Raw genomic sequence first — 12,207 nt, forward strand, 5'->3', positions numbered from 1 at the left:
GATTTGTCGTCACATTCGATGCAAGTGGTGCCAAGATTTCGTAAGGCGAAAAAGTGTGCACTGTGGCGGAACTCGTTGCAAATTTGTTCGTGCTGCGTCAAACGAACTAAAGCGTATCAATGGCAACAACGAGCAACGAGTGAGTGCATGTGTGGCATAGACGATTGGGCCACAGAGACTGTGCTGCTATCGCGAAATTGCCAAATTTGGCTCAAGGAGTGAAGGTGAAAAGCTGTTATTGCACTGAAGAATGCGAAGTGTGCATCCAAGGAAAAATGCACAGGAAACCGTTCCCAAAAGTGTCAGAAAGCGAATCATCCGTTGTTATGGATGTGGTTCATACTGACTTTTGCGGACCAATGCGTACGAAGACCTTTGCTGGAAGGCGGTATTTCATCACGTTTATTGATGACTGCAGCAAGTACACTGAAACAATGCAGAAACTGGAGGAGTATGTCGAGCTGGTAAAGAACCAATTCAGAAAGAAGCCTAAAATTCTGCGGTCTGATCGTGGCGGTGAGTATACCGGCAAGAAAGTGCAAGCGTTCCTGAAGCGAAACGGGATTTTTGGCCAGTTCACGGCACCGTACACCCCACAGCAAAATGGGATAGCCGAACGGAAAAAACGGTAGCTGGTTGAAATGGCCAGGTGCATGCTGATCGACACAAATCTGGACAATCGCTTCTGGGGAGAAGCAGTAGTGACGGCGAACTATATGCAAAACAGACTACCGTAGAAGTCCATCAGTGGTACACCATATGAACGGTGGTTCGGGAAGAAGCCAAATCTCGGACACATTGGGCCGTATGAATAAAAAGAGTTTACTTTACTTTCCCGTGCTTTTCTTACGGGAAAAGTAAAGTAAACGCTTTTATTCATACGACCTATTCAGCGGTTCGGTGTAGACGCCTACTGTCATGTACCATGTGAGAAGCGTGGTAATCTGGACCGGAAGGCAATTAAGCTCAAGTTTGTCGGATACATCGAAGTGTCCAAAGCATACCGGTTCATGGACATAGCAAAGGGAAAGGTATTGACAATAATTCTGCATTCACATCATCAATATTAATTCAATGTCAATAATTCCCCTTCGCGTCAGTATATTGATACGTGTGAGGTTCGCTTTAGCTGTCGACAGAAGCAGTTGTGTGTTTGTCGGAGCAGGTCACGCGATAGTCTGTTATTCGATAGCAACTATTGTTGGCGGTGCTTGCACATTGTCTGAAGTTTATTCGCTTTTGTCGATGGAAGCAAACAACTGGAGATGTCGGTGGAAATAAAGCTGACAATTTAAGTCAGCTTCGCCACTGGCAGTTCGAGATTGTCCATGGGTGGAATTGTAAATTTCGTTATAGTGTTGGACGCGGATCACACTCAGATGGTTGCTACATACAGAATAGCTGAGGAGAAATCTATGTTCATAAAGTTCAAATCGGAGGAATCGATGCTGCGTTAGTTGTTGCGTAACCATGAGCTAGAAACGCATTGTATAACTTATCTGATTTTTCAGAAATTCACATGCTTTAAAAATACATAATTCATGGATCAAGCATTGTAGTAGAATACCTTTTGTAGTGAAATGGTCAGGAAACTATCTCAAAAAATAATAAATGTTTTCTATGAAAATTATCGCGGTGGAGGAAAATAGCAATTAAATACTCGGAAAATAATTCTTCGAGGGATGCATTTTTTGACGTAGGACTACATCTTTGTGGACTATACTGGGGTGCAAATCAAATCAAACAGTTGTGTGACAAAATAGTGTCAGAATTTAAAAGCTCATAACTTGGTCATTTATTGATGGATTTCAATTCTGTTGACACCATTTGATTCAGATTTAATGTAAGATTTCTTTTGAATAAAGATTATAGTAATGTATTACATCTTTAGACGTCGTATACTGAGTGAGTAATATTTTCCTCTATTTTCTTCAATGATCTGCTTGAATTTAAGGAAAAGTGTACATCTTTTAATTATTTGAGTACACTAGTTCGTGGCCATTGAGAGTAACTCAAAATCAAGTCGAATTTTACTCGAAATTGCAAAAAATTGGGGTTACTCAGAGAATAATTAAATGTTTCCAAGATTTTCCAGCACAAACTTATTGAATCCGTAGAATCCCGTTTAGTTTGAATAGCTAAAATTGCTTTTAAACGGCACTCACTTTGAATTTGTTAAACGGGTACTTCTACAGTGCCCAATGCACACTGGGCCAGAAATGTAATCTAGTGGAGCAAAATTAATAACTCTGAAACGACGCATTTCCGCGACTTGGTGTCTTGGGTAAAGGTTCTCATCATATAAGGACCGTCTATTGACATAAACAAATAGTTCAAAAGTCTTCCGCAAAGATGGCATCACAATCTTACTTCTTTCGCTGACGTTTTGGAGACTTGATGTCAAGGGGTGAGACAGGTTTACTCTGAGTTGCTTTTTTTCAGCGAGTAACTCGCGACTAACTCAATGTACCTCAATATTTTCTCTGCAAACTCCGTTTACTCTTTTTAAGCATATACGTCTCATGTTAAACGTCAGTTTTGTTAGTAAATAAAGTAATCTCAAGTGTATTCTGAGCCTTTCGAATAACTGTAATATTATGGAAGAACCTGTGCCGGTGCCTGCTTACTACCAATACTCCCATCATCTTAGATTTCTCCAGTCGTAACAGCAGTCCTATTGGAAAAGGCATCACCAGTCAATGTGGTAATAACTAACTCCGATCCCCTTTCGACTAACATTCCCGTTGGCACCATGGCAAACATAGAGTATAGTGAGTAATATTGTTATATCGTTATATTACCCTTGATATGTATACACCTATTATAACATTACCTTGCTCGCGCACACCTTGTTTCGTACATTCCTTGTTTCCGCGCGAGCACGTTTCGAGCTGTCATTAAATTTCTCTCGCCATGACGACATGCGCCTTCTGCGCGAAGAAGTATTATTAAATAAAAATAGAAGGTTTAAAAGTGAAAGCTGTTGTGGTTTTATTTTCCTTCGTAATTTCGGCCGTCACAACAGTTCTGGCGACGGAGGATGGCGAATCCAGGTGTGAACCCGATCATAAATCCGGCTGCTCTTCTACCACCGAACTTTGCCGTCGATCCATTCGACAAACGAAAGTTGAAGTGGATGCGGTGGGTGGAACGTCTTGAGACCGCTTTCCACATCTACGGAGTAGCGGATGCGGAGATTAAGAAGAATCTCCTTCTGCACTACATGGGATCCGAAACATACGATGTCATTTGCGACAAAGTTGCCCCGGATGCCCCCCGTGATAAGACGTACCAGCAGATCGTGACTACCCTGGATGATTTTTTCAGCCCCCAGCCACTGGAAATCAGCGAGAATTTCCGTTTCAAGTGCCGCCGTCAGGGTGACAGAGATGCTGCGTCTGCCAATGAAACGGTAGATGAATACCTGGTAGCGCTACGGAGGATTGCGGTTACGTGCAATTTCGGTGCGTATCTGGAGACGGCGTTGCGAAACCAGCTGGTGTTCGGGATCAAGCGGAATGACATCCGAAGCCGGCTGCTGGAGAAGCGGGAGCTAACCCTGAAGGATGCCCGCGATATTGCCGTGAGCATGGAGCTTTCTCGTAAGGGAGGAGCAGAGATCGAAGGCTGCTCGACCAGACAGGAGGTACATGCTGTGTACCACCCAAAAGGTAAAAAAGATAAAAAGAAGCCGAGTGCAATTAAAAGTGCGGGTAAAAGTGCGAGCGATGGAAGTTGCTATCGCTGCGGGTTCAGATCGCACTTCGCGAATGCGTGCAAACATAAGCAAACAGTGTGCTCGTATTGCAAATTGACGGGGCACATCGCGAAGGTTTGTCTGAAGAAGTCCGCCGCCGCGAAATCCGACTCTCGATCGACGAACAAACCACATTTGGTCCAGACAAATTACGTGGACCAATCCGGTGATCGTCTAACCGTAGTGCGTGAAGTTTGTACGGTCGAATCGACGTCGCGTTGCAAGAAACTCGTGCTGGACGTGTCCGTGAACGGAAAGTACATTCGATTTGAAGTAGATACTGGTTCGCCGGTCAGTATCATCAGTGCGGAATGCCGGAACCGACTGTTTCCAACTACGCGGTTGCGTGAGTGTGATACGAACTTGGTTAGCTATTGCAATACCAGCATCGACGTGCTAGGTATACTTGACGCGCGTGTGGAATTCGCGGGAAAAACAATAACGATGCCGTTGTACGTTGTGAATTCCGGGAAGCACCCGTTGCTAGGCCGTGAGTGGCTGAAGGAGATGCCGGTGGACTGGAACAACATGTTCCAGGGGTCGAGTGTTGTGAATACGATTGCTGCTACTATTTCCCCGCGTCGTGAAGCTGCATTGGAGGATGTTCTTGGGAAATATCCGAAGGTTTTCGAGGACTCGATCGGAAAGATTTCCCACGTTCAAGCTAACCTACCATTGAAGAACGGTGCTCGGCCGGTGTTTCTTAAGGCACGGAAGATGCCTTTCAACATGCTGAAAGCGGTTGAGGACGAATTGGAGAAACTGGTTGCAGAAGGTGTGCTCACGAAAGTTAACTCCAGTAACTGGGCAACACCGATTGTGCCTGTGAAGAAGTCACAGAACAGGGTGAGGATTTGCGGAGACTACAAGCAGACCGTGAACCCGAACCTCGTGGTGGACAAGCATCCACTGCCTACTGTGGACGAGTTGTTTGCTTCACTAGCGGGAGGAATGAAGTTCAGCAAGATTGATCTCGTCCAAGCGTACCTGCAACTGGAAGTGGCTCCAGAAGATCGTGAAATACTCACACTTAGTACTCACCGTGCTCTTTACCGCCCGAATCGGCTGATGTACGGTGTCGCATCGGCACCAGCTATCTGGCAGCGGCAGATGGAGGCCCTACTGCAAGGCATTGATGGAGTAAGCGTTTTCCTGGATGACATCAAGATCACGGGTGAAAACGATGAAGTTCATTTGCGTCGGCTGGAGGAGGTACTTCGGCGACTGAATGAATGCGGAATTCGGGTGAACAAGGATAAGTGCGAGTTCTTTGTGGACAAGATTGAATACTGCGGTTACTCGATCAATAAGGAAGGGATCCATAAGATCCGAAAAAAGGTGCAAGCAATCCAGGAAATGCCAAGGCCGAAGAACAAGGACGAAATTCGGTCATTCGTCGGATTTGTAAATTACTACGGGCGGTTCTTTGAGAACCTGAGTACGGTCCTGTATCCGCTTAACAACCTACTGAAGAACGATGTTCCATTCAGATGGACCAACCAATGCGACCGTTCCTCGTTTCAAGAAAGTGAAGGAACAGATGCAGTCCGACAACTGCCTTGTCCACTATTCTCCAGAACTTCCACTGCTGCTTGCTACGGACGCTTCACCATACGGAGTAGGAGCTGTGCTGAGTCACGTGTACCCAGATGGCACGGAACGTCCAATCCAGTTCGCGTCCCAGACCCTGAACCGTGTGCAGCAGAATTATATGCAGGTGGACAAAGAGGCGTACGCCATAATATTCGGCGTGAAGAAGTTTTTCCAATACTTGTACGGACGGAAGTTCAGCTTGCTTACCGACAATCAGGCAATCTCGAAGATCTTCGGAGAGCACAAAGGGTTGCCGGTCATGTCTGCATTGAGGATGCAACTACGTATTTGCAGAGTTTCGATTACGAGATCCGGTTCCGGAAGTCTACGGATCATGCGAATGCTGATGCCATGTCGAGGATTCCGTTAGGAGTAGCTGATCCCCAGAATGAGATTGAGGAGTCGGATGCTGTGGAATTGAGTCAAATCGATACTCTACCCTTGACTGCTGCCGAGTTAGGTCAAGCTACGGTGGGGGATCAGACGGTGCAAAAACTGATCCAAGGCATCAAGCACGGCCAGCTGGTGGAAGCGAAGGATCGTTTCGGAATCGAACAGAACGAATTATCTCTACAAAAAGGATGCTTGCTTCGGGGAATTCGAGTGTACGTGCCTACAGTTCTCCGGAAACGTGTGCTGGATGAATTACATTCTACTCACTTCGGTACAACCCGTACGAAGTCGCTGGCAAGAGGCTATTGCTGGTGGCCTGGTTTGGATCGGGAGATCGAAGAATTGATTGCGAACTGCGCTGACTGCCAGTCAGTACGTGCGGAACCTGCGAAGATGAATCTTCATTCCTGGGAATCACCAAGTGAACCGTTTCAAAGGGTCCATATTGACTTTGCGGGTCCTTTCATGGATACCTACTTCTTCATCTACGTGGATGCGTTTAGTAATTGGCCGGAGATCAAAGTGTGCAGATCCATTACGGCCGAATGCACCGTAAACATGTGTCGCAAGATCTTCTGTACGTTTGGCATACCGTCAGTCCTGGTGAGCGACCATGGCGTCCAGTTTACTTCGGAAGTTTTCCAGCGGTTCCTGAAGATCAACGGTGTAGTTCACAAAATGGGAGCGCCGTATCATCCGGCAACGAATGGACAAGCGGAGCGGTACGTCCAGACGTTCAAGCAGAAATTGAAAGCGCTGAAGTGTTCCAAGTCTCAGCTGAGCCTGGAACTGTCCAACATTCTTCTTACCTACCGCAAGATGATCCATCCATCTACCGGGAAATCACCGTCAATGCTCGTATTCGGTCGACAGATTCGATCGAGGATCGACTTGCTGCTGCCGAAGAATGAAACTTCAAGCAAGGCTGACATTGCTGTGCGTCAGTTCTTGGATGGTGATCGAGTACGTGTTCGCGATTTCTTGTCGAGTAACAAATGGAAATTTGGCAAGATCGTCGAGAAGGTTGGAAAGCTTCGTTATACGGTGCGATTGGATGACGGACGAATCTGGGAGCGTCACATTGACCATATCGTCGGTGTGGGAGCTAATTTGCGGAGCGATTCGGTGGACCCTCCAAGGGAGGAGTACATTGAACTCGACGAACCTACAACTTCGGCTGCTGTGCCAGTGGCCCAAGCTACAGCGAATCCTGTCGAGGAAGCTACTGGTACTGCACCGGTGGTTCCTTGCGCTACACCTGCTGCTGCGACGATAATGTCTACTCCTGGATCCCAGGAGCGTTCTTCGACTGTCGTGGCCGGTCGGTCTGCTGTGTTGGAGGCTGCTCCGACGACTCTACGACGATCCAGCCGGGTAATCGTACCTCCCCAGAGATTGAATTTGTAATTTCTTTTGTATAACTTACTATAACTTTCTTTTTACGAGGGGGAGAAGTGTTATATCGTTATATTACCCTTGATATGTATACACCTATTAAAACATTACCTTGCTCGCGCACACCTTGTTTCGTACATTCCTTGTTTCCGCGCGAGCACGTTTCGAGCTGTCATTAAATTTCTCTCGCCATGACGACATGCGCCTTCTGCGCGAAGAAGTATTATTAAATAAAAATAGAAGGTTTAAAAGTGAAAGCTGTTGTGGTTTTATTTTCCTTCGTAATTTCGGCCGTCACAACAAATATATCAACCATGGCCCCTCCAACGGCACCCACCGCCACAGTTTCCGGTATAGAAAATATCTCCCGGTGGGGTAGCAACTGATTAAAACCCAATTCCAGCTCCGAAGGCAACGCTACAAACCATTACCCCGTGGAATGTTCAGCTAAAGCACTGCCACTGCCGAAGGTGAGGAGGAGGATGACGATTAAGAAGCTGCTGATTCCGATGAGTGCGATCCTCGTTTGAACTTCAAATCCATTAACGATCTACCGGATGAAGCCGAAGTCATTATTGGGTATTTTGCGGTTACCGTGTGGTAATTCAGAGCTCGGTTTACAGTTCCATCTAACGGCAGTTTGTCAAGCGATGGGACGAGATTGCTTCGACGAGTATCGATTTTGAATATTTGGTCAGGCAGATCGGGTTTTTCTACCACATCAACCAGATGAGCATTCGACCGTCGTAAATGTAAGGTTGCAACAGGTTCATTTCACGTTCACGGTTGGTAAGGGTCGAACGAAGGTTATTAAACTGTGATGATTTAAGTGTCTCCGAGTGTCCCGTATTGTTTTTTTTTTGACAGCAGCTTTTCTGCTCCGCATGAAGGTGCACCTTCAAATGTTGCTGTGATGCGAAAAGTGAGAAAGCAAATGACAGCGATCTCGCTCACTGAGCAATGTGAGTTACTCGAGGTGCCTCAATAGCAACTCTGAAATTGCTCATTATTAGGAGCTGTCTTACCCCTTGCTTGATGTCTTGGGCAAAGTTGTTTGTCTTGACAAAATAAACAACTCTTTTGAAGACGTAAAATTTCCACAGCCTACTGGTTCCAAGTTATATGGAGTTAATGAAAAAAAATGTCAAACATGTGGTTTCTTCTTTCTGTTTCGGTTTTCTTTTTGCTGACAACCATATAATGTTATATTTCTCTCTTATGAAAATGCATTAAATAAATAACTTTTGTCTAGAAAAATACTGGTTTAAGCTTCAAATTTTAAAGGTTTTGTTGAAAAACCGGAAAAAAAACAACGATTTTTGAACTTTATTATCTCCCAAAGCGCAAAAAATCGCAAGCGGACATTTTCAGCAAAAATTAAGTAATACTCGTTCAACAAAACATCAAAATTTGAGAGAGGTATATTTTGGTTCCTGATGAATGTGGGTGTCTTAGTGGAATACCTGTATAATGAGAGAGAAGGATTAGTAATTTCCATTTAATTCCACTACCTTATTTGCTTATCCTTGGCAAATACGCGTATGTCGTCTACAATGTGCAGACTTCTTCAGTGTCTTGTACTAGTACTAGACGAACAGTCGAGACGAAATACGCGTATCTGTCGAGGATAAGCAAATAAGGTAGTGGAATTAAATGGTTATTACTAATCCTTCTCTCTCTCATTATATATTTTGGTGTTTTTGAGATTTCATCATTTTAGTGGAGCACGTATTATTTCTATACATTTTTTTTAAGCATTGAAATGGCGTTTTAAAAACATGTTTTCTTCAGCAAAGTTGTTTATCTTGATAAAATAAACAACTCTTCTGAAAAAGTCAAAACTCCACAGCCAACTGTTTTTGAGTTGATAAGGTAGTGAGGTCACTATTGAAAACTACACAAATGTCCAGCTGTTGCAATGGTGCTCAAAACTATCGACCGAATTCCATTCGGTCTTACTGAACGGTGCTTATTCAATGACCGCGTGTGGTGGTGCCCGGTCGGTCGTCATCAACAGCAGCAGCAGCAGTGCTTTCGGCGCGTGGCGTCTAGTTTGGCAACTTTCCGTCAGTCATCAACACACACCCTGCAACAGGTAATCAATATGGAGCCTTGCGTCAAAAGACGATTAGGTAGACTTTAGAATTATCAACTTCTTTGTTCTGTAGTACAATTACGGTTCGAGCAAAACAAATATGTACACTGCACCTTGATAATACCGATTTTAACGATTTTAATACCGAATGACGAAGTACCGGGACACTCTGTATCGGTTATAAACACTGGTATTGTTTTCAAACTTGCTGCCAGCGGATATTTTCGGCAGTATAGATAAGCTGTTCAGACCGATTACCAAATTATACCACAGACAGACATAAAAATTAGTACCATAGAGGCAACAATCAATACGAAACTAACGATTTTAAATTGGCTCACTACTTGACTAGCCTATTGGTCCCAAGCAAACGATTAACGTACCTCATTCTAGTCGAAATTCTAGTACTACGCAATGTTTGTTTTGATTTGCTATGAAAGTTTGACAGATTAAATAAGGGGTTATTGGTTTTTCCTATGTTTCGAGGGGTGAATCGATTAGCTTGGGACCGAAGATAGTACCAGAGCTGAGCCAAAAATCTTAGCACGTTATTTCGGGACCTTCTAGTCTTAGATTTACCTCTATGATAGGGTTACTCTAAGACTAGAAGGTCCTGAAATAACGTGCTCAATTTTTTGGCTCAGCTCTAGTACTCTCTTCGGTCTCAAGCTAGTCGATTCACCCCTCGAAACATAGGAAAATCCACAAACCCCTCATTTCATCTGTCAAATTTTCGTAGTGGATCAAAACAAACATTGAATAGTACTCGAATTTTGACTCGAATGGGGTACGTTAATCGATTTGCTTGGGACCAATAGGCTAGTCAAGTAGTGAGCCAATTTAAAATCGCTGGTTTCCACCGGTTGGTTGTACTCATTTAATCTAGTACCTCAAAAAGTACAATTTGAACAAACCTATTATATAGGGTAAGTGTGCCAGTTTGTGACCCTCTAAATGACCCTACCCTAAACTTTACATATATTATTTCTTTTTAAAATTAATTTCGATACAATTTCGACAGATTTTGAAATGTATCCACCCAATTTAAAGTTATTTCAAAATTGAAATAGGCCCTATGGCCAAAATCACTTACCGTATTATAATTTTAACATGCTTCACGTTAATTTGATTTTGAATTTCTAAGGGTAAGTATCAACCTCATATTTCAAAACAAAAACTTCGATTAATCTGAACCATAGCATATCCGGATATATGCACAATATAAACCGGGCATTGAATGTTTAGATAATGGGGATAGGAATAAAACTCGTAGCTCTATTTTCTAATACGACTTACCGATTTTGCTGACGTAACATTTATCCACCAGCATGTCACATACAACTTTTTCACAGTTTTCCAATGTAGAACAATGCTGACACACGGGAACAGGATCGATGTTGCATTTATCCGAATCACACGGAACATTCAAGCTTATTGAACCGCCACCGCTGCAGCCACGTTCAACAACTCCGTTTTGATCTGAAAATCATATTTTGCGTTGTTGTAAATTGCTTCATGATATTTTATTACAACAAAGCCATACTTTTCCAAATTGCACAGTAAGGACAATCCTCTGTAGTTTCGATACCAGTTGCATCGGGACAATCTGTACATTTTACACAATTCCAGGCTGCCGTAAATTTAAATTCTCCTAAAACGAACAGCACCGTCATGGACAGTGGCACTACCCACTTCATTTTTCTTGGGCGATTGCACTATTTTTCTAACATACATACACTCTTGACAATTCAAACCACTCGACTGAAGTACCGATCAAAATGGAATCTTTAAATTCTTCGAATTTGCTGTCTTTATAATTTTCGTTATCTTTATAACCCATTATTAAAACTTATTACTCCGTCGGTTTTTCATAGGCAATAGTAACTCGGCTTTTTTATTAGGGTCCTGAGAAAGAGTAGCCCTCCCCTTCTTCTGCGTAGAATGTCGTACATACACATTTGAAACAAAATGTATGGACCGTAGACACATGCAAATTGACGATTCCACACTCATCCGATGTTATTGATTGAAATTGCGCTGTAATAATCGAGTGAGATCTTTCTTTGAAAATTACATCTGCCAGCCCTGCCCTTATCACTTATCAATTCCGTTTTCCTATAGCTTACCATAAATACCTTATTCCGGACGTAGCAAGCAGTCACTTACAAGCAATAAATGGATTGATAAACCTTGATAGTAGAATAATAAAAAAAGGCAATCAACAATCAATTCCATAGTTGAGGATGCTAATTTTCAAATAACAGACTAGAGTGGTGATTTTTATACGATAGATGAGGAGATGAAAGTATAGAGTTGATAGTTCCGTTAGAGTACGGCAGTGTGAAATTGTTTCTATAGAGAGTAGAAAGCGAGCAAGGACATCTTTTACGAATGAAGGTACAAATCGGTTTGATCATCTCTCTTTACCAAACTCCCCCGTTGGAGAGAGAGGGATGGTGAGGGGTATCGATACGATCAAGCCGGATAATGTGGTGATCTGTTAGGAGGCCCACGTCGATACTATGCTTGCGGGGGAAGCCAGCAAGCTCGAGCCTTTTTGCTCTTACTGAGCAAGCGTTCCATGTGACGACAGTAGTTATCGGCTTAGACACCACCATACTGAATAATAAACTTACCGAGCACTTGGATCTGCGTTCGGGCTTGTTGCGGCACTGACGAAGAGCGCTGGTCATGTCGACGAAAATCTTCATCAACTCATCCACAGAGAAGAGATCGGGATTGACGTTTTGTGCTGATGGTTGTCTCCAGAATCCAGGGGGGATGGGGAGCTTTGTCCAGCAGAAGCACCAGACGTTCCTTGACGGGGGCCGGATTGCACCCGCAGATTTGCTAGACCGTGTTGCGTAGCAGGAAGAGGTGGGAAGTCCTCCACTCTTAATGCCGGCGTATTGTCCTTCTTTCGTTCTGGTTGGTTTCTTGTGGACGCCTGCTTTCGGATCCGCTTGAAATCTGC

The 12,207-nt window shown here is 43.8% G+C and overlaps 1 protein-coding gene across 1 annotated transcript in view; it reads right to left on the minus strand.

Moving 5' to 3' along the window:
• LOC135699970 (uncharacterized) overlaps positions 1-10,916 on the minus strand; it is a 58,855-nt gene extending 47,939 nt beyond the window's left edge. Inside the window, exons 1-2 of the mRNA XM_065220294.1 lie at positions 10,777-10,916; positions 10,530-10,712 (exon numbers count right to left, since the gene is read on the minus strand). Of these exons, the coding sequence (XP_065076366.1) occupies positions 10,530-10,712; positions 10,777-10,906 (313 nt within the window). The 5' untranslated portion in view covers positions 10,907-10,916. The remainder of the gene's footprint in view (positions 1-10,529; positions 10,713-10,776) is intronic.
• Positions 10,917-12,207: the final 1,291 nt, after the last annotated feature.

This window comes from Ochlerotatus camptorhynchus, unplaced genomic scaffold, assembly GCF_037179485.1.
Source record: "Ochlerotatus camptorhynchus isolate MF236.1 unplaced genomic scaffold, CSIRO-AGI_Acam_v1.1 ptg000124l, whole genome shotgun sequence".
NCBI classification, from domain to species: domain Eukaryota; kingdom Metazoa; phylum Arthropoda; class Insecta; order Diptera; family Culicidae; genus Ochlerotatus; species Ochlerotatus camptorhynchus.